Source organism: Gordionus sp. m RMFG-2023, chromosome 2, assembly GCF_954871325.1.
Source record: "Gordionus sp. m RMFG-2023 chromosome 2, tfGorSpeb1-WG-v2, whole genome shotgun sequence".
Taxonomy (NCBI): Eukaryota; Metazoa; Nematomorpha; class Gordioida; order Chordodea; family Parachordodidae; genus Gordionus; species Gordionus sp. m RMFG-2023.
Genome location: NC_088776.1, coordinates 50,251,422 through 50,278,759, shown reverse-complemented (window position 1 = coordinate 50,278,759; position 27,338 = coordinate 50,251,422). Strand labels below are relative to the sequence as shown.

Genomic DNA, 27,338 nt, shown 5'->3' with positions numbered 1-27,338 from the left:
TATCTCAAAATAATGATACAAAAATACAATTTGCCAATAATACTACCTTACCAATATTACAAAATAACGTATACAGTACTAAAAATAATTTTTTAATATCAAATTTAAATCGACCACAATCAAACTCGATGTTAAATTATTCAAATATCACCTCTCAGGTATTTTAAAATACTTTATATAGTTATATGATAAACTTGTAGACGATAAATTTACTTTCAATGCCTATGGTATTATCAAACAACGTGAATAATCTTCAAAGTCAAAATTTAAATGCCACATTTAAAAGTATTACCAATCCAACACTAAATATTTTGAATCCTATCAAGATAGAAAATAATATAAACGTTAACCTATCTTCTAACTCAACTTTAAATGCTAATTCTGTAGCTGCAACTTACTCCACCAATATAACTCCTGATATGGCAAAAAAGAAATGCAAAAATTTTTTATCAACCCTCCTTAAGTTGGCTTTTCACCAACCCTTGGAAGTAGCTCTAAGTGTTAAAAGCTTGATTCAAGGATTAGTGGTATATTAAATATATATTTCAGAAACAGACCTGTTGACTTTTGTACAGTGGCTGTAAAATGGTATGATCATGAATGTTCATTCATACTTGGCCTACTGGTTAATGGGAACCTCTACAGGTCTGATATGTTTCATAAATAATAAAATGCAATTAAGATTTTGTATAAACTAATATTTTGTTTAGCAGATAATGATAATAATAACAGGGAATTTTATTTATCATATCAATCAACTTTTTGCATACAAAATATTATTACCAATCTCTTCATTTGTTACTTTTACCATTTATTATACTTTTATATATCTGTTCTGAATTCAAAAGGATAATAATGTAACACCAGAAGAATTCACTAAACAATTGCAGAATGAACTTAATTCATCACCACAACCTTGTTTAATTCCATTTTTAAAGGTAAATAATTAATTATTATTAATAATTTTATTGACAATAAACTTTTAATATAAGAAATCATCATAGTCCAAACTAACCCATCAAAATTTTTAAATGTTTTTAGATTCAACTCATATTTTTAGCTTGTTCATAAAATTATGCTCAATTCCCAACCTGTTCCAAAAAAATAATTTGGAAAAGATCTCTATGACTTGAGTCGATTTTTTTAAAACTCTACAAATCAAGCAGGAAAATGCCATGAAATTTATTTATGTTTTCATGACTTTTCTTTCCATGGAATTTACCCTTGTCAGCAAGGTTTATTAATAGTAATCCTTTTTGATTTTTTTTTTAATCTAATAAATTAAGAATATTTGCCATCGTATTAATTTTATTTGTCCAAATGGCATGAAGTAATGTAGTTAGAGCTTGAATGATTATATAGAATAATTTTAGTTAGTTAATAATATAATGCTCATTAAATAAAAGGGAGTCTCTTATCATAAGTATTTATATCAAAATCTATATAACATTCTCTGGGTTCAGTTATTGCCCATTCTAATTCTTTTTTATATTGATATGGAAATTATCTATTTATTATGATAGAAATTTTTTTATCATTGTATCTAGCCTACTATTTGTCTGTTCACTATATTATGCTTGCATGATCGTCTTATTCTTTGAAGGTATATGAATATGATCGCTGCATTTTTAGCCTGGATTTATAATTTATTTTTATATTCAACATAATATATTGATAGCTGCTCAAAACTCAGGAAATTTTTCTAAGATATTACAAATTTAAAAAATTTGATACCTGCTCAATTAATAATTTACCAGCCCTAATGTCAAGACAATATACATATATTTCCTAAAAAATACCCACGGAAATTTATTGTTTATCTGCTTGATGTTTTATTTATTAATGCTAGCTATAAAAAAAATCTCAACTACCCAATGTCACTAAGTTTAACAATTTTTTTAATATTAAGCAAAAAAATAAATTTTTAGATATTATATAGTTCTTTTTGTTAACACAAGTAACCATTGTATAATTTTTCTTTTTAGCTCAAAGTGCAATTATTATTTTTTTGACTGTAAAGTGAGCGAAAATGTATATGCCGATTTTTTTTCTCAATGATACCAATAAACATTTTAACTCAGATGTATAGTTATCAAAATGAGTGTAACTATGCCCTATCCAATTGTAGTATTGGAGTTAGGTATAGTTATGAATATGAGGGGAAAAGGCAGAAAAGAAACTATTTCCTCCAAATATAAATACCAAATATATTTAATCAAATTATTTTTTGTTTAGGTATATTAAGTATGTTGTAATCAGTAAAAAACATATATTGGCATCTTATTCTTATGTTATATTATAATTTCACTTAGTAATCTGAAAAATTATTTTAAAAGTTTCATTTGTTTTTCACAGTCTAGTTCTAACTAATAATCAAATTTATATCCCCGAATCTACTTAATTTTGGCCTATAAGTTTACAAGATATGAAGAACTTTAATCTTTATACTACGGATGATAATTCAATTTCATTATCATATACAAAAAATGTCGTTAAGATATTATTAATTTAGAAAACTAACAGTCAAATAAAGTAGTGTTCTGCATCGGGCCTAATTTTTCAAGCCCCGCCCATACCAAACCCCAAATTTTTTTAAAGTTTTGTTGGCCCGGTCCGAACCCGAATTTATTTATAAAAATTTCCCACCCTGGCCCGAATTTATTTAAATATAGAAATTAATTTTTATAATTACTTAAAATAAAAGATATATGTTATATGGCATCTAGTTTCTATAAATAAAATCAAATATATTTATTTTACATAATAAATTAACATAAAATTGATAAATTTAGATATATTTAAAAAAAAATTCAAGGCCCGACCTGACCCGGCCTACCTACCAAGCCCAAACCCGATTTTTTTCAAAAACTATGGGCTGGGCCTACTTTTCCAGATCTCTACGAAAGAGTATTAAAGATCTTTTCTTAAAAATAAATATATAATTACCTTTTGATTCAGCAGTTATTCGCCAGATGATTGTAGAATAGTTTTAAAAGTTCTTCTATCTGCAGAAGTCTGCTTAATGAAATTCCAGGATAAGCCTATCTCTGCTATTGATTTAGTTATCCTCCCGAACCAACTATTTCATAGAAATTTTTATCTCCATAAAAATTATTAAATTATATTACTAAATTCTATATATTTAAATAAGCTTTTGAATTTTTTAATTAAGTTTTTGTTTTAGCAAAATTTCATTGTTTATATCTTAGAAGTAGGATTACCCTATGAGCTGCACGGTCAAAACATAGTATACTGTTTCCTTTGAACTTATCTTTTATAATATCTCAAAAGTCCTTTTCATATTTCTTTCATTATCTGTGACAATACTATTAAATTTTTACTTTTAACTTAATTATTTTGATGAGTTCATTAGAAATATATTCTTATATGAGAATTACTCCCTGTGCCTTTAGTTTTGTTGAATATGGGTTGTGGGGTAGCGATTAATAAATTTAATAATAAGTTCTCCTCTAATATTTGTCCACCCATTCCTCATTATAGTCAAATTTATTTTCAATATTTATTATCTACAACAGAAAATGGTTTGATGTATATAGGGCTAGTGTCAAAGTGCTGTCTAATAAAGCTTAATATTTTTGTGATCTCATATCTAGTTAGTTAGCAATTGTTTTATGCTTGTTCTTTTATAGAATTATTACCCATAGATGTAATGTAAAAAGTATTAGCATTCAATAATTTTGTATCCATTTCAGAGTCAGATAAAATTTTATATCGTAACTTTCATTATCTGCATAAATATTGATATTTGCTATAGAATTCTTACTATCAGAAATATTTTGGAGATTTCTATTTCCTGGATATTTACAGTATTTTTTAAGTTTGACTCTTTGTTGAGTTGAAATTATATTTGTTATTGCAATATTTACATATAGTATTTGATACTCTTTTAAAAAGTATATCCATATTTTGGGTATTATATCTAAAGATATTAGCTAGCTTCAACAAATTTTGATTTTCTTATAATTTACAAATATGCTAATATTTAAGTAATTTATTGAATATTTTATCAAAGACCTGAAGGCTTCCAAATATTGCATTTTGGATGTGGTATCTAAAGATATTAGTTAGCTTCAACAAAATTTGATTTTCTTATAATTCACAATATGCTAATATTTAAGTAACTTTATCAGACCTGCAGGCTTCAGGGTACATGGGTTTTTTCTAAATAAATTTTTAAATACACGGGCCAGACCGAATATTTTAAATCACGATTATTATATATATGAAATTAAATGTATTTAAAAATTGTTGTGTAATTCAATAATATATCACGTCACTTCTCATATATCCTATATCATTTCAAAATGTTATACCCCCGGGCTGGGCCGAAAATTTTATTTTAAAAAAATCGGAATGAGCCAAAAAAAATTATTCTTTACAGGGCTGGGCCATACTATTAGTGCCTCTACAGGTCTGATACTTATCTTGTCACATTTTAATATACTGTCATAACTTCTCTAGAAGCCTATTTATTTATATTGGAAATAACAATAAATATTTGTTAATTTTAATATATTTTCTCAATATTTAATGTTTAAAAATGTAGTTATAAACATGGGTTAGTTATAGGACAGTAAAATAAAAACAGGCCACAAAGAATACCAAATGTTATAAAAAAAATAAGAGCGATAATTGGTGCATTTTAAATTAAAGAGAATATTTGAAAAATTATTGTAATAATTACACATTTTTTTTTTCTTTTTAGCTTTCACCTTTTCTGGTGGTAAGCTCCTTCAACATCTCTCTCCACTTTATGTTATTCATACAATCTCTTTTATCTAATTTATACTTCTTTATATTGGCTCTAACTTTATGGCCCCATTGAAGTTTTGGCCTTCCTCTTTTACGTTTGCCCATCACTTCCAAACTCTCAACCTTATTTCCTATGTAGTTCATAGGCCTTCTCATTGTGTGCCCATACCACCTAGGTATGTTTACCATTAACTTAGTCTTAATGGGCACTACCTTTAAACTACTTAGTATTCTTGTACTGTGAACTTTTTCCTTTCTTGTTACCCCAGCAATCATCCTCAGCATTCTCATCTCCATAGTTTGTAGACTTCTCTCGTCTGATTCCTTGGCCATGTTTCCGAACTATATAGAATAGTTGGTTGTACTATGGAACTGTAAATTTTTCCCTTTAATTTGTGTGGGATTCTTTTGTCAAATAGCACTCCAGATAAAGATCTCCACTTTAACCACCCTTGATTAATTTTACTCTTTATCTCTTAGTGGGGCCCAAATATTTGCAGCTTTCAATTACCGATATCTGCCATTCATTTATATCAATACTCTCTGTTTTATCTCCTCCTATCACCATATATTCCTTCTTTTCTCTATTTACTTTTAGTCCGGGATTTTCTAGGATATTTATCCAACTCACTAATCTTTCTTTCATTTCATCCTTGGATTCGGCAAGTATCACAATATCATCTGCAAATATCATATTCCACGGGACTGTTTGAGGTATAGACTCTGCTAATACTCTATTACTATAATGGAGAGAATTGGGCTGAGAGCCGACCCTTGATGAACTCCTTCGGCTATTGTGATGCCTGCTGAAGTACCTGTTGTGCTACGGACCATTGTTGTATGACCCATATACATATCCTGTATTATTCTTATATATTTTTCGGGAACCTTTTTGTGGCGTAGCGCCCACCAGATTCTAGATCAAGAAAGACCATGTGTTTTTGTTCTTTTCCCTGTATTTTTTACTCATTTGCCTAATTGCGTGGATCAGTTGTTAATCTTCCAGGCATAAAGCCAAACTGAGTTTCTCCTATTTCGATTATGTCTCTTAATCTTTTTCTATTATTTTTTCGTACAGTTTTAGACAATGTGACATTAGTTTTATGCCCCTGTAATTTTGACAATTGTGTGGGTCCCCTTTATTTTTGTAGATAGGAACTAGATAGGCTCTGCCTCCATTTTTGAGGAACCTCTTCATTTCCAAGTATTTTATTGTATAGATTTGTGAGAAAATGCATTCCATCATCTCCTAGTGCTTTAAGGCTTTCTATTGGAATATCATCTGGACCCCTAGCTTTGTTGTTTTTCATATGCTTGAGGCATATGATTATCTCTTGTTCTGTTATTACACATAATATATATTATATATGAATGGGAAAAATCTATGGTAAAATATTCCCCCAAAGGAATGCTTTATTTTCCCATGAACTTTCAGGGTATTTTGTTCTCTATATCGGCTCAAATCATATTTTAAATGATCAATACATAGGTTTACTAGATCGATTTCCATTTATTATTATTTTTTAAAAGCTTAATTGATTATAATAATTTTATATTATAGAAAAGTCTCCCATATTTACAAATATCACTCTGCCAAGGCGAAATAACTATTGATGGAATCAAGCCACCATCACTTCAAGCTATATTGATGAAACAAAACGTTTTAAAATTGATTTTTTTATAACTTATTATTAGGGCTGTGCCGATCCGCACATTTTTTACCTATCCGATCCGCCGATATTAAAACCGACCCTATACCGATTAATATTGATTTTTCACCTCCCCTCTTTGAATTAAATGTAATTAAGATATAAATATTTTTTATGCAAAAAATCGAATTATGCATTTAATTTTATTTTTTTAATTCTACAATAATTAAAAAAAAAGTACTATAAATTTATTTTAAAAAATAAATAAAATTTAAGGGGTGTTTTGCATTTGCATTGTTTTAAAAAAAAATTATTTAGAAAATATTATTAATGTGAAATAAATATACATAAAATAACAAAAAAAAGTAAAGTAAAAAGATAGGATCGGTTTTACAGATATCGGCCCGATCCGATATTGTTGTAAAACGTGAAATATCGGTACAGATCCGATCCTATATTTAATATCGGCACAGCCCTACTTATTATATTATTATTATCAACAATCAAATCAGCCTTTTCTTCCTTTAAATCCTTTAACAGGCGCGTAGTCCACCCCCCCCCTCCAAACCCCGTAGAATTTTTTAAAAAAATGTAAAAGGTTTTTATAAATTGTGAATTGCAAAGTATTTTATTTCAAAAAAACTGTATTCTATTCTTATTTGAACAAAAAGTTAAAATTGATATTAATATTTCTTCCTTGTATCAATATCCCTTGCCATATAAATTTAAAGTATATTCTATCACTATTTTAAACCTTAGACACTGATTGGATATGAAAATATTTTATCACCAAAAAATCCTATTATATCTCTTCTATATGATTTAACAAATTTTCTAGAGTTCTTTGAAAGTTTAGATATCCAAAGTGAATTTACTCAAAAGAATTATTTCTAAGCTTCTTGTGCTGCAAGTGAAATAAACTGTGAAAACATGCCCGACAAGATGGAAACTTCAGCATAAAATTTTTACAGAATTTTTAAATCCCTTGTAGAAATATCAGAATGGCTTGAAACCATATATTTTACCTGAAACCAATACATGCTGATTTTTATTTGCATTAAAATGTATAATAAATTATTTAATTATATAACAATTTTATATAATATTTTTCAAAGAAAAAGATTTTAATTTGGTTGAGATAGTGAGAATCGCTATATAATTCTACAACTTAAAAAAACTAAGAAACAATATCGACCAAGAATATCACGAGTAGGTGATTGTTGAGACGAAGGCAAAATTATATGATTTTGAGATTCGCAAGACTCGACTTGCACCTAGACAAACAAATGCTTCCAATATTAACGGGGACAATTTAGTTTTACTAAAATGACTGTTTTTATTTCACTTTTGGTTTGGGATAAATTTTTATCTCAAATCAATGAACGATTTCTGATTCATCAAATAGATCTATCCAATTTACTAATATTATTATCTTGATATCCTGAATATTTACTAAATCTTTATATTAAAAATAAATATGGCAAATTTTTATTCGAATGATAAATGTATCTGAAGGGCATCTTCTCAGATACACAATCATACTTTAAAATATTTTTTTTCCAAATATATTAAAATTACTGTATATTTTACACCAATTAGTACACGCGCAAATGAAAGGACCTTTTCTTCATCACAAAGAATAAAAATTTATCTCAAAAGTACGACATCATAAAATCATTCGAATGGATTATATCTTAATATACATCGATATTAAATCCCCAATAGAGAACAAAATATTGAAATATTGCCCAATCATAAAGAAGATTAAATTTATTACATCATATAATGCTTAATTGAATATTTTACCCTTATTTACATACCGGTTCATATACCTATGATATTTTTTTAACAATATATTCCTCTTTAAATTTTTAAGTTCCAAAAATTAATTTCAAAAGAAAATATTATTCTCAACCGGTAGAAAATTCCTGGCTACCGCCTGTTTTTTAATCATTATATAATAAAAAGAATTATTTTGCCATAGTAAAATATAATTTAACCTCCTTTTAACCAGAGGTGCGCGCAATGTTTTTATTATCCGATTACCCTTATCGGGATACGAAAAACGTATTATTATTATTATTATTATTATTATAATATAGGGTTATTGAAGAAGACGAAAAAAGCAATGATATATATATTATTTTAAACCAAGTAATATAAGTATAATTAATTCCATGACAAATCGACCAGTGATTCGGCGACCATTTCAAAAATAAATGAAACTTGGCATGTTAGATTTATGTTGTAAATGTTAATAAAATTAAAATTTTAGAGTGCTTGCTCAACCAGATCCAAAGATATACGTCTTCAAAGTCAAAAATCGCGAAGTGCGTGATTTCATTAATCTTGTTTTTTTTTAAAATACATAAGATAGAGTTACAAATTATATATCATTTTATAGCCCTTGAAATTTACGTTGGAAAATATCAACAAAAAAATTTAAAAATCCAAGTGTTTTCTTATTTCCGGTCCGGTAAAAATAAAAAATTAAAATTGTTAGGAATGGATTTTTTTTGGATGTTGAAATTCTCTAAAAATGTTTATTACCTTTATATTAAACGATTGATAAAAAAATCTCGATAGCCATTTTTGTTTTTTTAATTTTATTAAAATTTTTATAAATAAAAAAAGGTAATATAGATAGCGTTATAGTAAAATTTTTTATAATATATAATTTTCAATAAAAATATGAATAGTATTGGAATTAAAATATCAATTGAGTGTAACCAATATGATGTCCTGGGACGATATTTAAGTAGGCAGCTAGATATGATGTTATTAGGACGCTATATTGTAAAATAACATATTTTAAAATTTTATATTCAAACTATTATAAAAACATATCTCTTATTTATCGTATTTAATTGCGCTTATTATAGAAATTCATAATGCCATAATTAGTAGATATATCCTTTCATTGTTTTGGATCTACTATCGTTATTATTTTTAACAAAAGATTTTTTCAGCTTATTTCATTTTTTTATTCTTTTCTTTCTATTACATTTTTTTTATTCCTTTAATTTCTATTACTTTTTTTAATCGATAAATAGGAAATAATTATTAATCAATGATTTAAAAGAACATAAGGTTAAAAATAATGTTTCTTTTTTAACTTAAATTTTTTTTAAAAAATTAGTAAAAGTCTAATAATGAAATCACTTTGTAAATCCATTCTTTAGAGAGGGCCACAAATCTATTTCAAAAAATCTACAAAAAGTAAGTTTATTTAGATTATGGATTAAAATCTTTTTAATTTTGGATTTTTACTAATATAATATTTTTTTATTAATGGATATAGTGTATTTTAAATATATATAATAGGTGATACCAAGCATGATTAAAAAATCCAAAGGTCTATTAACAATAGGTCATTCATTATGTCATTCAGGTTGCTTATATTTGATAAATATGGAATCCATTGAAGATACATCTGAAATGAAGAGCCCGAACCAACCCTATCCAGTTCAACGTTGGATATCGCTAGAAGAATTGGGTCAATCCCCAATAAAAAAGAATAGAAGAAAATAAAAGATATACCCGCAAGAAAAACTTAAAAAAATAACAAAAGCGTTAAGTCAAAACATATTAAGAAGCAGCCTTCCTGTGTTTGATATGCAAAATAATAAAAATGACGAACTTCTTCAAAATTTAAAACATAATTATGCAATTATTTTTAAGGAAAAAAATATCAACTTCTTACTATGCTGCCTCCATCTTGGACCTTTAAAAAAATTCAGATGGAGTTCAAAGCTACGAATTACTTGGTGGAAAATCTAAATAGCTAATAGAATTAAAAGAATTTATGTTATCTCACAATATAGAACCTGGGCGAACAATTGATCAGGAAATCGTAAATATTATAGAAAAATTTTACTCCTCTGATGAAGTTAGCCGCATGATGACCTAGAAGAAAGACAATAAATCAATAATAATCAAAGGGAAAAGAGAGCAGTCTCAAAAAAGATTAATTTAAAAAAAATGACGAACTTCTTCAAAATTTAAACCATAATTATGCAATTATTTTTAAGGAAAAAAAATATCAACTTCTTACTATGCTGCCCCCATCTTGGACCTTTAAAAAAATTATGGAGTTCAAAGCTACGAATTACTTGGTGGAAAATCTAAATAGCTAATAGAATTAAAAGGATTTATGTTATCTCACAATATAGAACCTGGGCGAACAATTGATCAGGAAATCGTGAATATTATAGAAAAATTTTACTCCTCTGATGAAGTTCGCCGCATGATGACCTAGAAGAAAGACAATAAATCATTAATAATCAAAGGGAAAAGGGAGCAGTCTCAAAAAAGATTAATTTTAAGTAATTTAAAAGAATTATATGAACGATTTAAAGAGAGGCACCCAATTAATGTTGGATTTTCTAAATTTGCATATTTACGGCCAAATAATTGTATTCTGGCTTGATCCAGTAAAATATACAGTATATTGTAATTCATTAAAATTTTAAGCTTATGTTTGTAGAGGCTAATTTGGCAAAACTATTAGCTAGACATGATTATAAAAATATTTTAGCCAAAGCAATATGCAATCCAGCCCTCCTGGGAGATTGTAACTATTGTCACTCTTTCTCAATTAAAGAACAATTAGATGATGTATTTACCCAAAATGACATAGATCATATACCCTTTAAACAGTGGGTACTAGAAACAATAACAAATCTTCTCAAGAATTCTTAACTTTTTTTTGGAAAAAATTCACCTATGCTACGTCATTCCTTTATCGCTACCAATCAGTCATCATATATTTCAAAACTTAAACATATTTTTTACAACCAAATGAATTTATGATGATTTGTGATTCTGAAAATTATGCCTTTATAATCTAGACGCTGTGCAAGGATTCCACTGGAATAATAATCAGGCCACTATCCATCCTATGATAGCATATTATAATAATAATGGCAATCTAGAAAACCTTAATTATGTGGTAATATCAGAGTCACTTCAACATGATGTTATTGCAGTGCCTTTATACCAGACTAAAATGATAACATTTTTGACAAATCAATTCAGCAAAAAGTCAAGGAAAATATATTAATGCTCTGACTAGTCAGCTGCGTAATATAAAAACTGAATTTTTTTTATAAATCTGTGTTATTATGAATCAGATTTTGGTGTAGCAGCTGAATGGAATTTTTCAGCTACATCCCATGGATAAGGTCCATGTGACGGCCTTGGCGGAACATTAAAAAGATTAGCATCACGTTCAAGCCTTCAGCGCATCAGTTCTGCACATTTTAACGTTGATTTATATCAATTTGCAAAACAAAACATGCCATTAGTAAATTTTACATATATAACCAACGAGCAATACAATTTACAAGAGATTAAACTACGAGAAAGATTCAATTTAGTTCCTCCCATTCCAGGAACTCGGGAAATACATGCTGTATTTCCTTTGAGTTAAAGTAAACTTAAATCAAAAATATATTCATATGCAGAGGACTTTCAAATTAACAATATCTCGAATGTTGATAATTTGTCTTTTGCCGATATTAAAGGATTCGTAACTCCGTCAGAGCAGTAATATATTTTGTTTGGCTTTTTGCTGAATTGATTGGTCAAAAATTTTATCATTTTAGTCTGGTATAAATGTATTTCAATAACATTATGTTGATGTGACTCTGATATTACCATATAATCAAGGTTTTCTATATTGCCATTATTATTATATGCTATCATAGGATGGATAGTGGCTTGATATTCCAGTGGAATCCTTGAACAGCGTCTTGGATTATAAATGCATAATTTTCAGAGAAATCACAAATTATCATAAATTCATTTGGTTGTAAAAAATTTTAAGTTTTGAAATATATGATGATTGAATGGTAGCGATGATAGGAATAAATAAAATTAACTGATAAAATCGTTATTTTCAAATAATAACGATAGTATATCCACAACAATGAAAGGATATATCTACAAATTATGGCCTTAGGCATTTCTATCAATAAGCGCAAAATTATAATAGTTTGAATATAAAATTTTAAAATATGTTTATTTTAGAATATAGCATCAATAAAATACTATCTGTATAGGCTGCCTGCTTACATATCGCCCCAGGACATCATTCTTGGTTATACTCAATTGATTTTTTAATTTTAATCATAATACTATTCATATTTTTATTAAAAATTATATATTATAAAAAATATTTAATATAACACTATCTATAATTGCATTTTTTTATTTATAAAAATAATAAAAATTTAAATAAAATTAAAAAAACAAAAATAGCTATCGAAATTTTTTATTAAATCGTTTAATATAAAGGTAATAAACATTTTTAGTGAATATTAACACCCAAAAAAATCCCTTCCTAACAATGCTAATTTTTTATTTTTACCGGAAATAAGAAAACACATGAATTTTTTAAATTTTTTTTTTATATTTTCCAACGTAAAATTTTTAGGGCTATAAAAGATATATAATTTGTAACTATCTTAAGTATTTTTTTAAAATAACAAGATTTAATGAAATCACGCACTTCGCGATTTTCGTCTTTGAAGGCGTATATCTTTGGATCTGGTTGGGCTAGCACTCTAAAATTTAAATTTTATTAACATTTACAACATAAATAACTAACATGCCAAGTTTCATTCATTTTTGGGATGGTCGGCCGAAAATCTCGTTTTTTTGGTCGATTTGACGTGGAATCACCCATATGAGATATTATTGACAAGTACATTCATATCCCGCAATTCCATTTTTAATACATCTTATAACAAATTCTGGACCATCTAATAATCAATGATGTATATATATTCTACTAGATTGACGATTCATTAATTTATAATGTCCATATATGTAGGTGTTAGCTGAAGCGCCATTTTGTGGTTTCCGCTTTGATTAATGGTCTTATTTATCATTAATGAATTGCACATATGTCATTTAATTGGCATGCAAACCACAAAATGGCACTTACAGCTGATTTCTATGTATGGACATTTTTATATGCATTTAATAAATGAATCGCCAATCAAGTGGTATATACATATCATTGCTATAAATAAATAAGATATGACCAACAAAAAAATTAGAATTGTGATGAAATTAAAGTTGCCTTCGCAAACAATTTACTTCGCATCCATGAAAATCTTTATAACGAGTGGTTTTTTTCTTTAAAGAATACGCCCTTTTAATAATTTACCCTGCATTGACAGTTAGCGCGAATTCGCGGCGATAGAATTTTGCTAATATTTGCATTGCGAATTTTGACATTTTTGCCAACTTCACCGCAAATTCGCGATATTTCATTTATCGATTCAGATTTCTATTAGATTTTTAATAAATCAAATCACAGGCAAATATAGGCCCAAATTTATGAATTAATTACAGGGGGTATATTGATTAATATTGAAAATATCGATGCATCTCTGCTTTTGATTATCATATTTTTTAAAATTAATTTCAACATTTTTACCCTTCTAAAAAGGAAAATTTTTACATAAAGCATTTCCATCCATATTTACCATTTTAAACAAATATGTTCACCTTTGGGAAATTTTTCTATTAAACACATGCAGAATATGGAACAGATTCAATCCCTGATAACCGCTATTAACACTTCCTTCAACAAGCCAATTACTTCATCGGGGCCAGCCCCCCAAACCACACTGCATCCAAATTACCCTCTCTCGTCCATTCCCAACACTCCTTCACTTGCTTTTCCCGCCAATTCTTCCATCACCGATTTCAACGGGCAATTACAACAACTGCAACTCCTGCAACGCAATTTATCCCTCATGGGAAAATTAAACACGAATATAAATGCCAATACCGTTGTCAATCAAAATCAAATTTTATCGAGCCCTGCTGTATTAAAGGTTAGTTTTGGTGTGTACTATTATAAAAATAATTTTGTTTGGTTATTTTTTTGGAAAAATTTAGCTAATTGTAGTTATTTTTAGAGCCTTGCGAGATCATGTTCAATCAAATGAACATGGGCCAGATGTTTTATTCAGATCAGATTTGACCTGGCTCTCAAAAAAAATTCTGAATGGTGTCGTAATCTGATCAATTTATGCAAGGTTTTTTTTGGAATATTGTAAAATGTCAATCACAATATTATATAATGTTGATTGGTTGGAAAAATATTAATAATAATGATATTATTTTTAATTAAGAATTTTAAATCGATATAATTTTTGATTTTTACTTTTTAAAATTTTGAGAATTTTTATAAAAACATGAATATATATTTTTCCTTTTAGCTGATAAATATATTTTTTTTTCTGAAAATAAATTATTCATACAAATTCTTGTAGTATTATTTTGTTTATATTTTTTTAATTGAATTAATAAAATATAGAATCTAAAAATTTCAAGTGAGTAAATATTAGAGTTCTGTGTTAAATGGATTTTGGCAAATTTCTAAAATGAAAATTATCGGACCGAATCTTTGAAGAAAAAAAAATAGTTTGATTGGTCATGTAGATTTATTTTATTGAATCTGGTGTACCTGAAAAAATAGATTCTAGATTATTTTTTAAATAAAATTACTAAAGCCTATACAATTGCCGGCCATTACCAACGTCACCCAAAACCTGGGAATGAATAGCATCTTAAGAAACCAAAGCTCATTCAGTTTGCCTTACATTTCGAATGCCAATCATACCACCACTAATACTTTAAACATTTTGAGCCATCCAAATATTATGGCTGGCCGGGTCAAGAGCGAAATAGCAGAACCCTCTTCTCCCACTAGGTGAATAGTTGTAATAACTATATATTTTTGTACTCTGGAAATATTCGAAAGAAGTCCCATTTATTTTTAGGCCAAGCTTAGGTTTAATTTTTTTGGGAACCCAGGCTCGGCTTTGATTTTTTTTTAAATTTGGCCCAGACGATATTTTATTTGATTTATTTTAAATATGGTCATTCTAAATCATCTTGGCTCAATAAATGGTTATAAAGGAAAATATCAGATTTGAATGAATATTAATGATCAGTCACGTATTTTTCAACTTGTTAATTAATATGATTTAAATTAAAATTATGTTTTTGTTTATATCATCAAAATTTCAAGAGGAGTGGGGGTAGTTAAAATTATTTATTAGTTTATTTATTGTTTTATATTTTTAAAATGTTGATTTATTATTTTGGATTATTTTGTGAATTTGAATACACACATAAAAAAAGGAGATTTTGGTAAAAATAAAATAGGTTAGGCTCAGCATTATTATTGTGATAGAGTTCTGGAACTCACTATTAGTGTTGTTAAACGGGTCGTTTTGAGCCGATTTTTAAAAACGGCTAACATAATATTTTAGCCAGAAAAATATTGTCTAAGTCTCGAAATTTCGATATTATATATGTCTAGACCTTTGTTCTCTCTATGAACAAAATCTTCAGACTTGCATAATATTTTCCTATATAAAATATTGAGTTAGCCGTTTTTAAAAATCGGCTCAAGACGAGCCATTTACATTACTGTAATATACTTGTTTTTAATATATATAACATATACATGTTAGGATACGCTGATTATTTTAATAAATCACAACTTGACTAAATTAGATTTAACCATTTATTCGATATATGAAATTGTAAATTGTGATTTCAAAAAATTAAAAACAAAAAAGTGGTAAACAAAAGGTACAATTTTTTATTTCTTTATGTAATTAAAAATATCCATCAGAAATTTATATACTCCGATAAAAAAAATAATAGAAATTTATAATTATACAAATATATAATCATTCGATTTACCTTAACTATAATTTATAAAAAATGAATATCAGACGAAAAATATTAACTCAAAAATGAATAGTCAAACGTTAATTTAATATATTTAATATAAACTTTAGACAAAATTAGATTTCTACCCTTATCACTATACCAAATAATGATAAAAAACATTGAATATACTAATCTGAAATAAGTCAAAATATCACCCAAAAAATTGAATATTGCACAATATTATGACACCCTTTTCCTCGAAGTGCTTAGTCACTCTGGGCTGTATTCGTCGCTTTTATGTTCCTCTGTTGAACTTAATTTTGCTCAGTTAATAACGAGTTTTTGCTTACAGTGAAAGCGGATACTGTACAGTATCGTATGAGGTGATTATCACCACATGCCTAGCAGCTTATAGTCAACGGTCTTGTATGCTGATCTTTGTAATCCCTTCCTTACCTTATATGATTGTTGGCTGACTGGCGTATCATTGATTATTTTTTCATACCGATTCTTCCCTGGTATCATTATCCCAATTTCTAGATTAAGCTGAGTCGCTTATCTCACAAATTTTTATTTTCCAATCAAAAATACGAAGCCATCTAAGATTAGAATTAAAATGTATTTATATCAGAGACCTGCAGAGGTACCATTTGTACAGCTCGGCCCGGATTTTTTTTTAAAATTTTTTCGGCTCGGCCCGGATTTCTTTTTATAAATTATTTTCGGCCCAGCTCGGGTCTTTTTTTTATAAATTTTCAAGCCCGGCTCGGATTTTTTTTTAAAATATATTTAATTTATTTTTGATTTTTATAGATAATTATGGCGTTTTCAAATATTTGGTTTTAAAATATACGGCCCGACCCGGATATTTTTTAAAAATCAGGCCCTGCCCGACCCGGGTATATTTTAAAAAAATCGGCCTCTAGGTCATATACTCTCCTTATCACTTTCCTTTATCTTATTTCTGTTAACATATTGTTTCCAATTTTTTATTCCCTTATCACTTTCGTGAAGACACGTTGTTGAAAAATAACTGAAATATATTTCTCTTTTATTCATTATTTTCGCACATTCGTTTTTGAAAAACAACTGAAATATTTTTCCCTTTTATTCATTATTTTAGCGGTTAAACTCTTGGTCTTACCTGTTTAATATGTCTAGAACAGGTTCCTGATTGTTCAGTTTCTACTTCGATTTTCTTTTTTTCAATATTTTTCATCACTATTTCCCCCATATTACTGAAACATAAAACATCGCTACCGAAAATTAAATTTCTCACAACATATATGCCCTTTCTGCTTTACTCTTTCTTTAAAAAAAAACCTCTTCAATAAATCACAACTTGTTACTAAATTTTAAAAGCTAATTTAAACATTTTAATATGAAATATTCAGAAAAAAGTAGAAACAAAAATGGTTGTATAGGGTATTTTTGAATTTCTCTATATAATAAAATTATCCATCAAATTTACATACTTTAGTATATAATTAAAAATATAACAATAATAAATTGATTTACTCAAACTATAATTTATAAAAAAATGAATATCTAACGTAAAAGATTAAATCAAAATGTCAAATGATGAAATTTTGTGAAAAAAATGTTAAACGACGTTCCTTAATTTGAAAGTTCACGCGTTCCTTTTTTTTATGAACTCGAATTTTTACATTCGTTTAATTTTAGAAAATCTCATTTTTATTTATTTGAAAATAAAAAATATTAATTTTATAATAATCAATTTTTTTTATGAAAAAGGGTTATTTTTTAATCCGCTGTTTCCTTTATTACATTTGAATTTTTTTTAATCAGCCGCTATTTCTGTCCTATAATATAGTTTATTAACTTGAATATTATTATTTATAGATTAGCCTAAGCATGGATGTTTTTATTTCATCATCATCTGATTCTGAATTAACATTACCATGGCCTAAATAATAACTAACAGTAACATCATATATTCAATAAACTTAAAATGTGTCCAAAAGTATGATATCAGTTTCAAAATCTTCAAGTTTTGATCAAAGATAACATCAAGTCTAATTTAAAGATATATTTAATTGTATTATTTATTATATTATATAACATAACTATAAGTATCCTGTTAATAATTTATATTAAATTATTGTATTTCATATGCTTAAAATTATTATTATTATGATTAGTGTTGTTAAATGGCTCGTTTTAAGCCGATTTTTAAAAACGGCTAACTCAATATTTCATCCAAAATAATATTACGCAACCCTGAATATTTTATTTATAGAAGGAACAAGGGTTAAAACGAACCGCTTAACAACACTAATTATGATAATAGATTAGACATAAGAAGTAAAAATAATTAAATATTATATATTTCATAGATATAAAATACTTAATATCTTTTAGAATTTATTTTAGGGATTATATTTTAATAGTTGAACGCAATTTATTATAAATTTATATATTTTATAAATAATGAAATTTTAAAATTTTTATATATTAAAAATTAAAAATTTTAATAAATAAAAATATTTTTTATTCACTTAAAACTATTAATTTTAAACATGGCTAATATATTGTGTTAAAAAATATATGCTATTTATTTATATTAAATTAAATATTAAATGAAATTTAAAAAATCATAAAGTTTTGAACTAACGTGAACGCGTTTCTTTTGAAGGTGAACTTTGAACGCGAACGCGTTCGACTTTTTTAGAAATGCTTATAGAAATAATAATAGACATTCCATATAATATTCCGAAATAAGTCATAAGATTACCAAAAAATTGAATATTACACAATTATATGACATTATTTTTTACGCAAATAATTATTCTTATTTTTTCGTCCAACCCTTCGTAAAGAGATGAGGACGATATTAACGATGTGACAGCAATGGGGGGTATAAACATCAGTGAGGAAAAACAGAGAATTTTGGCGGGTTCTTCCGATTTCATTGGGTTTCAGATCAGATCTTGTGCCGATCAAACTTTTCTCAATTTACCTCTCCTGTCAAATAGGATAGATTCTTTGGGTTAGTGTTATTAATATTCTTTTTAATTTACGCTTTTATATTATGTTTCATGATTTATTAATCTTTGAGAGGGGGGGGGGGGTTAAATTATTTAGAAAAAAGCAATTTTAAACCTCTTATGACTAATTTCCTAGTCGTGACGTTTATTAAGTAGGTTGGGGAAAAAAATTTGGGTCTGGATTTGTAATTATCAAGTGTAATCAAAAAAAATGATTTAAAAGCATTAGTCTAATATTTGAAACAGAGACCATTACTTGGTAAAATTTTAAAAATAAGGATTTTGCATATCTTTGTCTTGGTGTTGTTAAACGGCTAACCCAATATTTTAGGCAAAAATTTTATGCAAGGCTCGGGATTTTGATTTCATCTTGAAAAATTGATTATGCCTGAGAATTATAGAAGATTTTGGCATTTTTATGTAAAATTTAATTAAAAATTTTTTCTTAATTTTTTCCAAATATGTCTTTAAATTTTTTGTTTTTACAATAAACTTCCAAAAAGAAAATCGGTTCGATTTCGTGAAAATCAAATAAGAAGAAAATTAAATTTCTTAATAGTCGCTGGGTATAAATGTCCATTTTGACAACTTTAAAAATCCCCTAAGTGTTTGAATGCATCCTTCAATACTGCTGAGTGTGAAAGAAGTCGTCATCTCATGTATATGAAATGATTGATAATCGGGCTAATAAAATAATTAATGTGTTTGATGTTCATAAACATTGACGGGCTTTGGGCAGCATATTCAATCCCTGATTCACATAAAAATATGGGTAAAAATCATTGAACTAAGTTTAATGAAATATTTTCAAAAAAAAATCTTTGTGGAAATTTTTTTAAAATTTATATCTATAAATATAATATTTTTATGAAATACATTTAACAATTATTAATATGAATAATAAAAATATTTTTTTAAAAAACTCATTTTATAAAAGTGTAATTGGGACTACAAGTTCTCAAAAAAACAAGGATAATTATATTTTAAAATAATATTTGAATTTTTTATTTTATTAAATTTTGGATTCTGATGTAAGGGTTCTTATTTTGTCGGCTATATTTTTTAAAAAATTAAAGTTTTATTTGACATATGTTCAAAGAAACAGATAACTATTGGTAAAAAAAACATAATTGTTAATTTAGAATATTTTTTTTCTTGGCTATATCAACTCGATTAGAATTTACATTTTGGAATGAAGAAACGCATGTAAATTCGCAAATTTGGAATTTACCTAAAGACCAATGTACCTAAGTTAAACATATGACATCAGGCCATCATCAATTTTTTATAAATTATCAGGATCCAGCATATTTGATATTCGAGTCTCCTAATGCCTTGCAAATCAACCTTGACTGTATATACAATTTAATTCATGCCTCCCTTTGGGATTTATGATGGAACGATACTACATTCAATTCGGTGGCCTGTGACAACTCTTAATTGTTCATCTGATGAGTGGTTTCCTAGTTTTTTGCTTGGTAATGTTTCCAACCATAACCAATAGTGCAATTAGCATTTTTTAATAGTTGTTATTTCAGGGGGGGGGGGGGGGTGTTCGATTAAAGTATTTTAAAAGGTTTTAAATTAAAGGTTCAAAAATTAATTGGTTTGTTAAAACTTGGATAAAACAGCTTCAGGTAAGGTAAAAAATTTCAAGCGGTCGAGGCCAAGTTTAGTGTTATTTGGGAGTGAAAAAGAAGATATCATCGCGTTGTGCTTCAAACATGATACCAAAAATAAAGGTAGAATATAAAGTTTAATGGATACAAATCTAAACCTTCCATTTTCCCCGGAATTGTGAGAAACCTCAGTTGAAATCCAATTTAATATTTAAAATATTTTTTAAAAAAAATCATGGAAACGTATATTTGATATTATATCAAATTTATGTCATTACTTTTAAATTCCAAATATATGATTTATTAAGATACTTTTTTTGTTTAATTTTTTTTTAAAAAAATACCTCCTTCTGTCTTTAAGCAATTATATGATTGTGTGGTGAAAATTTTTTTCCCCTATGAGTCGGGTTGCGTCGAAATTTTTTTAAAACCCTTGTAGGTCTCTACTTCTTATTAATGGAGCTACTTACATACTTTGGGTATGTTTATAAAATATATATTAAAATATTTGCTTATTTAGCCTGTTTATCGCACCTAAAATGCTAATCTGTAAACCCTTTTATTCTTGTATGATTTTCTCGGGTAAAGAAGTATATAAGTAATACAATAAGCGCCTAATTCATTTTTTAGAAATCCTGCCTTTAGACCTTTTTTTATAATTTGTATTATATTTTTATCAAAATTTAGTATGAAAAATACGTTTAGGCTGTCTAATGAAGAGGATATTTAGATTTACCGTGTATACTTAATTTATACCTAAAAAAATATATATTCTTCTTCTCCGTTTTATGGCGATTTCCAGGTTTACCCGGGTAGGCCAGTTTTCCCTCTGATTTTTCTTTTCCATTTTTGACGGTCATGAGCATCAATACTTGTAAGATTCAAGCTTCTCATATCCGCCGCTATCTTTGTCCACGTCATCTTGGGTCTTCCTCTAGGTCTTGATCCTCCTACTTCCATCATTGTGCATCTCTTTACCCAGTCATCTCTTGTCATACGTTCCACATGCCCAAACCATCTTAGTCTATTTCGTCGCATTACCATACCAATCATTTCTATACCTAATCTTGCTCGCAATTCCTTGCTAGTTTTTCTCTCTCTCAGAGATACCATACACATCCATCTAACCATCCTCATCTCTGTTCTTTCTAATTTGGCTTCGTGAATTGCTTTCATTGCCCATGTTTCACCGCCATAAACTAAACAACTCCTCACACAGCTTACGTAAACTTTCCCCTTTAACTTCAGAGAAACTTTTTTATTTGTAAGAATAGACGACATCTCTCTGAACTTCTTCCAAGCTTGTCTGATCCTTGCAACAACAGCAGAATCTACACCACCATCTGCGTTTAGCATATCACCTAAATAACAAAACTTATCCACTTTTTCTAGGGTTAACCCATTGCCAATATCCAGACCACCATTTTTTAGGTTATCATTATTATGTATCCCTTTCATGCATGTTTTACAAATAAAGGTCATTCTTTCTAACAGCAAACTGCCTTTTTTCCCACTACATCTTTTATGTACCCATTTCTGGCATCTGGTGCATTGGATAGAATTTCTAGCAACTCCTTTCCCACATATACCACAAGGCCACTTACCTGATTCTTCTATCTTTAGATTTTCCCCACCAATCATCACCTTTGTTTTTGATGCATTCATTTTCAGGCCCTTTGCTTCCATAGTCATCTTCCATTTACTAACTTTATCCCTCAATTCTCCCTCACTGTTTGCCATTAATACAAGGTCATCTGCATATAATATCTCCCAGGGAAGTCCTTCACGCATTTCTCTAGCCACCACATCCATTACTAAGATAAATAATAATGGACTCAGCACGGATCCTTGATGAAGTCCTACCTTCACCTCAAAGCTGTCACTATCACCATAATCCGTCCGTACTGCTGTTTGTGCTCCAACATACATTGCCATCACTGCGGTAACTAACCATTCCTCCACACCGGATTTTCTCAAGGCCCATCTTGTAATCTCACGCGGCACCCTATCAAATGCTTTCTCCAAATCAACAAACGCATAATAGAGTTTCTTTTCCTTCGCAAGATACTTCTCCTGAATTTGTCTCACCACAAAAATTGCATCTGTCGTGCCTTTTCCCGATGTAAAACCAAACTGCATTTCATCAATTTTGATTTGTTCCCTTATCCGCTTTTCTAACACTCTCTCAAATACTTTCATTGCATGTTCCAAGAGTTTAATAGCTCTGTAAGACCCACAATCTAAAGGATCACCTTTCCCCTTGTATACTGGGATAATTATACTTCTTCGCCAGTCCTCGGGAATAGTACCTTCTGTGACAATCTGATTTGCTAAATTCATTAACCATTCAATCCCTAAATCATCAGAACCTTTAAACATCTCTGATACCACCATCGTTAAACCCGATGCCTTCCCTTTCTTCATCTTTTTCACTGCTCTCCTTATCTCGTCCTTGCCAAATTTACACCCTAGACCTTCTACCTTTGCACAACTAATATTATTATTCCATTCATTTTCTTCATTCAAAAGTCCTTTCATGTAAATCTTCCAGGTGTTCTTAATACCACTACTATCAATCGTCATTTTTCCTTCCATATTTTTCAAACACTTTACACCTATCACATCCTGCCTCTTTTTTGACATCTGTTTTGCCATTCTAACCATATTTCCAATTCCATCAGCGCATTCCATTTCTTTAGCAAACTCGTGTCTTTTTTCTTCTTGAGCCTTCGCTATTAATTTCTTAGCATTTCTTTTAGCCATCTTGTAAATATCATTATCACTATTTTCTTTGCTATTATACCATACTTTGAAACACCTCCGTTTCTCATCCACGGCTTTCGCTACCTCCGGGCTCCACCACCAAGTCTCCTTATGTCTAGGCGGCCCTTTTGTCCATCCACATACCTCCTCAGTTGTCATTACCCAAGCTTTCTTCATGGCTTCCCACTTGTCATTCACCCCAGATGCTTGTGCCACCTCCGCCTCCCTAATCGCCAATGCCATATTGAATTGACGTCTAGCATTCTCCTCCTTCAATTTCCAAACCTTCAGCCTTGGGACAAACTTTCTTTTAGTGACCCTGGCACCTTTAAGAGTGAGATCTCCTACAACTAGTCGATGCTGATTTATACATTCCTCTCCCGGTATCACTTTCACATTTTTTATTATACATCGATCACATCTCCTTAATAACAAGTAATCCACAACACTTTTGGTACTACCCGACTTATAAGTCACCAGCTTCTCTGATTCTTTCTTAAACATTGTATTACAAACAATCATATCCATAGCCTCACTAAATTCTAAAATCCTCTCTCCTTCCAAATTTCTCATGCCGTAACTGAACCCTCCATGTACTCCTTCATAACCCTCACTACTCGCTCCCACATGTCCATTCAGATCGCCAGCCAGGATAATCCCCTCTTCATTTGCCAGTCTCGATGTCACCCCCAATAGACTGTCCCAAAATACATCTTTCTCTTCTTCACTTCTTCCAACCTGAGGAACATATGCCGAGATCATATTATATAGCTTTCTACCAATAATCATCTTGATAACCATTATCTGGTTGTCTAGCCTTCTCACTTCGACTACTTTGTCTACCTATTTCTCCGCAACCAATACCCCAACTCCAGCCTTACCATCATTACCTCCTTGCCAAAAGAATTTATACTTTTCGCTAGTCTTGCCAATCATTCTGGTCCCATTTCCTTTCCATCTAGTCTCCTGTATGCAGCACACATCTATATGTATTCTGTGCAATACATCGACGACTTCTCCCGCTCTTTCCGTCATACTCCAAACATTCCATGTCGCGACCCTAACTCGATCACCCGTAAACTGGTTTCTCCACTTTTTATCAGGTCGTTTATGGCCGTCATAGGTTTCATTTTCATGAATAGTGGTTCCACCAGGTTTCCCATCCTTCTTTTTGTCATAGGCGGATGAGGAGGCCCACGGGGTACTTTGGGCTGTACCCCGCCCATGCTTTGTTGTAACCATAGGGAAATTTTTGTAGCAAGGTTTTTACAATCGGATGCCCTTCCTGACATCAACCTCTTTAAGTGGTTTTTACACCCCGTCGAGGAGACGGTGATCCTATTCTAGACCCAGATCACAGGGAACCTTTTAGACCTCCATTTGCCGCCAAAAGACGTTGCCACTCCCCCGCCACGATAAGGCTGTAGGTAGGATTTTGGGAGAGAGCTAAAAAAATATATATAACAATTAATATTTATTTAATGTATACTTCCTTTCTTTCAAATAGGGTGTGCTAGTTCAAAATCTGTTTTCCAAAAATTTGATAAATAACACAATGAATTAGAGGTGTAATGAGCGGGGTTTAGCCCGAAGGCCCACCCAACCACTGTTTAACATTTTTAAACTAGAAACCTACTTATTGCAGACCTCTTTAATGAATGCAACAGTTATAGGGCGATCTCCTTACGACTTGAAAATAAAAATCCCATATATAATCACGATTATATTTTATATATTTTTATCGATTATCCAGTTCGCTCAAAAGGTTTGGCCTCCTTCGAGCCGGACGTGGCTAGGATTGTATCCCACGCGATAGAGAATAGATTTAAGATGATATTGTCCAAGCTTTCTATCATAGCTGATCACAGGAAGGATATTTATAAAGTTAAGATTTAATGAAGCCCATAAAATTAAAATTACAAATTTTTGTTTTTTAGTTTTCTTTTTTGAAATTCAATTTTGTTTCTCAGCATTAACATTTATTTTATATTTTTTTCAAGATGGATAATAGATACGAGACAGTGTCAGACGTTAAAGCTCAATTCAAATTTCTGGAGGAAATAGATCACTTAGAAAAAAAACGCAAGGACGAACAAGAGAAAGAAATTTTGTTCCGTTTAGCTAAAGTAATTAAATTCTTTTAGAAATTTTTTAGTTATGATATAGTTGGGTATTGTCTAAATGTTGGCTAACTTGGCTCAATCTCAGGCACATGCCGTAGAAAATTTTTTTTAAGGCGTTTAATTCATAATAGATTTTTTCAAATATGAGCTGCTATATTTTTAAGAAGAACCCTGCAAAGGAGGTTTAGCCGATTTTTTAAACGGCTAAAAATTTGCTTAAGCGACAAAAATATATTAATTACCCAACTTTTCCACAGATTTATTTACTAACTAAATTTCTGAATTTTATAAAATAATATTGAATATTAACTATTATAAATGATGATTAGTTTGACTTATTGAATTTTTCTTTTAATAATTTAGCGTGCCAAGCATGAAGACCCCGAACAATTGAAATTGAAACAAAAGGTCAAGGAGGTAATAATAAAGATTTTTAATTGAAACATAAAATATCTAAATTATACTTGAAATAAAAATTGAAATCTTGATGATTGATTTTTTTAAACAAAAATAAAATAAGATGCAAATCGCTCAAATGGAAGAAACTAGGCAGATGGAGGCAAATTTAACTGCTTTAGCTGCCATAGGCCCACGGAAGAAGAAAATTCTAACCAACTCTGTTCTCAACAATTCAGATGACGGTACATCTAATTTCAACGATATCAAAGGGTTAAGCCATGGAACCGGAACTTTAAATACATCAAGCAATGTAAATTTATTTTAATTCGTGTTTTTAATCTTGATTATGAATATATATTGATGGACTATGCGTGTATTTATAAATTTAATGTATTTTACTATTTTTAAAAATTAAACATTATTTATATTTATATATTTTTTTAGTTAAAAAATAGAAATAAGCGAGTAACTTTGAAAGATTTTATCTTATACCTCGAACAAGAAAAGGATACATGCAGATCTACCCTCCTTTACAAATGTTATTTGCGTTAATTTATTTTGAATTTTGACCAATATTATATAAGATGTATTATTTTTTTATCTTTAGTAATTAATATATGGATTTAACACTGTTATATAATTTATATTATTATTATAAATAAAAGTTTGATACAACATATCTTTTTAAAAACGTATATAATTTTTTTTATATTTTATGTTTACTTATTCTTAAAATACTATGCTCATATTTGCTGATGAGTTTAATAAAATAGAAAAAAAATTGATATAAATTTTGATACACTAAAATATAAATCATTTGTTATCAACATATTTTCATAAACATTTACGCAAAATCAAGTAGTATTAAAAAGAATTGTTAACAAGAAAGTCAGTGTTTGGCCGGTGGCGTGTTCAGATCTCTTCCAGAAAATCTGTTTTTAAGATCTTGTTATCAAAATTTCCGCCAAATAGAGTTAAAAATTCCTGAATCCTATTTTGGTTTTATGGTTTTGAATCTATTTTATTAAACCCTTTATCTTCAGTTTTAAATTATTTTAATGAGCTAATAAAAAAATGAATTTTATTACATTTTAAAATAATCATTCTTTAATTGAAAAAAAACATTCTCCCATCACTTGTGATTACGATCCATTGTAATTATAATCGCATATATAAATCCGTGAAATGAGATAAAATTCTTATAAAACTTATGGGTATAAATCGTTTAGTCTGACTTTTAAACGTTTGCAATTGCTTTCCATATTATCCTTTTAAAATATAATTTCAAAAATTTCCTGC

General features: G+C 28.9%; 1 protein-coding gene across 3 annotated transcripts; it reads left to right on the top strand.

Moving 5' to 3' along the window:
• Nucleotides 1-26,678, top strand: LOC135923467 (transcription initiation factor TFIID subunit 4-like). Of its 3 annotated transcripts, XM_065458225.1 has the most exons (13): nucleotides 1-158; nucleotides 201-285; nucleotides 331-527; nucleotides 849-938; nucleotides 6,335-6,433; nucleotides 13,973-14,272; nucleotides 14,954-15,153; nucleotides 18,968-19,137; nucleotides 25,271-25,401; nucleotides 25,518-25,643; nucleotides 26,004-26,057; nucleotides 26,161-26,349; nucleotides 26,484-26,677. In XM_065458225.1, the coding sequence occupies exons 1-13, from the start codon at nucleotides 129-131 to the stop codon at nucleotides 26,589-26,591; spliced, it is 1,779 nt and encodes a 592-aa protein (XP_065314297.1). In that variant the 5' UTR covers nucleotides 1-128; the 3' UTR covers nucleotides 26,592-26,677. The 3 variants fall into 3 exon arrangements, with proteins under 3 accessions (XP_065314297.1, XP_065314296.1, XP_065314298.1); XM_065458224.1 differs by having other exon boundaries at nucleotides 201-527; nucleotides 26,484-26,678; XM_065458226.1 differs by lacking the exon at nucleotides 1-158 and having other exon boundaries at nucleotides 256-285; nucleotides 327-527; nucleotides 26,484-26,676.
• Nucleotides 26,679-27,338: the final 660 nt, after the last annotated feature.

What these genes read in the sequence shown, in the direction of transcription:
- LOC135923467 (XM_065458224.1), top strand. Translation starts at nt 129, where the DNA reads ATGTTAAATTATTCAAATATCACCTCTCAG. An exon ending in GCTTGATTCAAGGATTAGTG is followed by an intron (nt 528 to 848) that starts GTATATTAAATA and finishes TGAATTCAAAAG; the next exon opens with GATAATAATGTAACACCAGA. An exon ending in CGAGCCCTGCTGTATTAAAG is followed by an intron (nt 14,273 to 14,953) that starts GTTAGTTTTGGT and finishes AAATTACTAAAG; the next exon opens with CCTATACAATTGCCGGCCAT.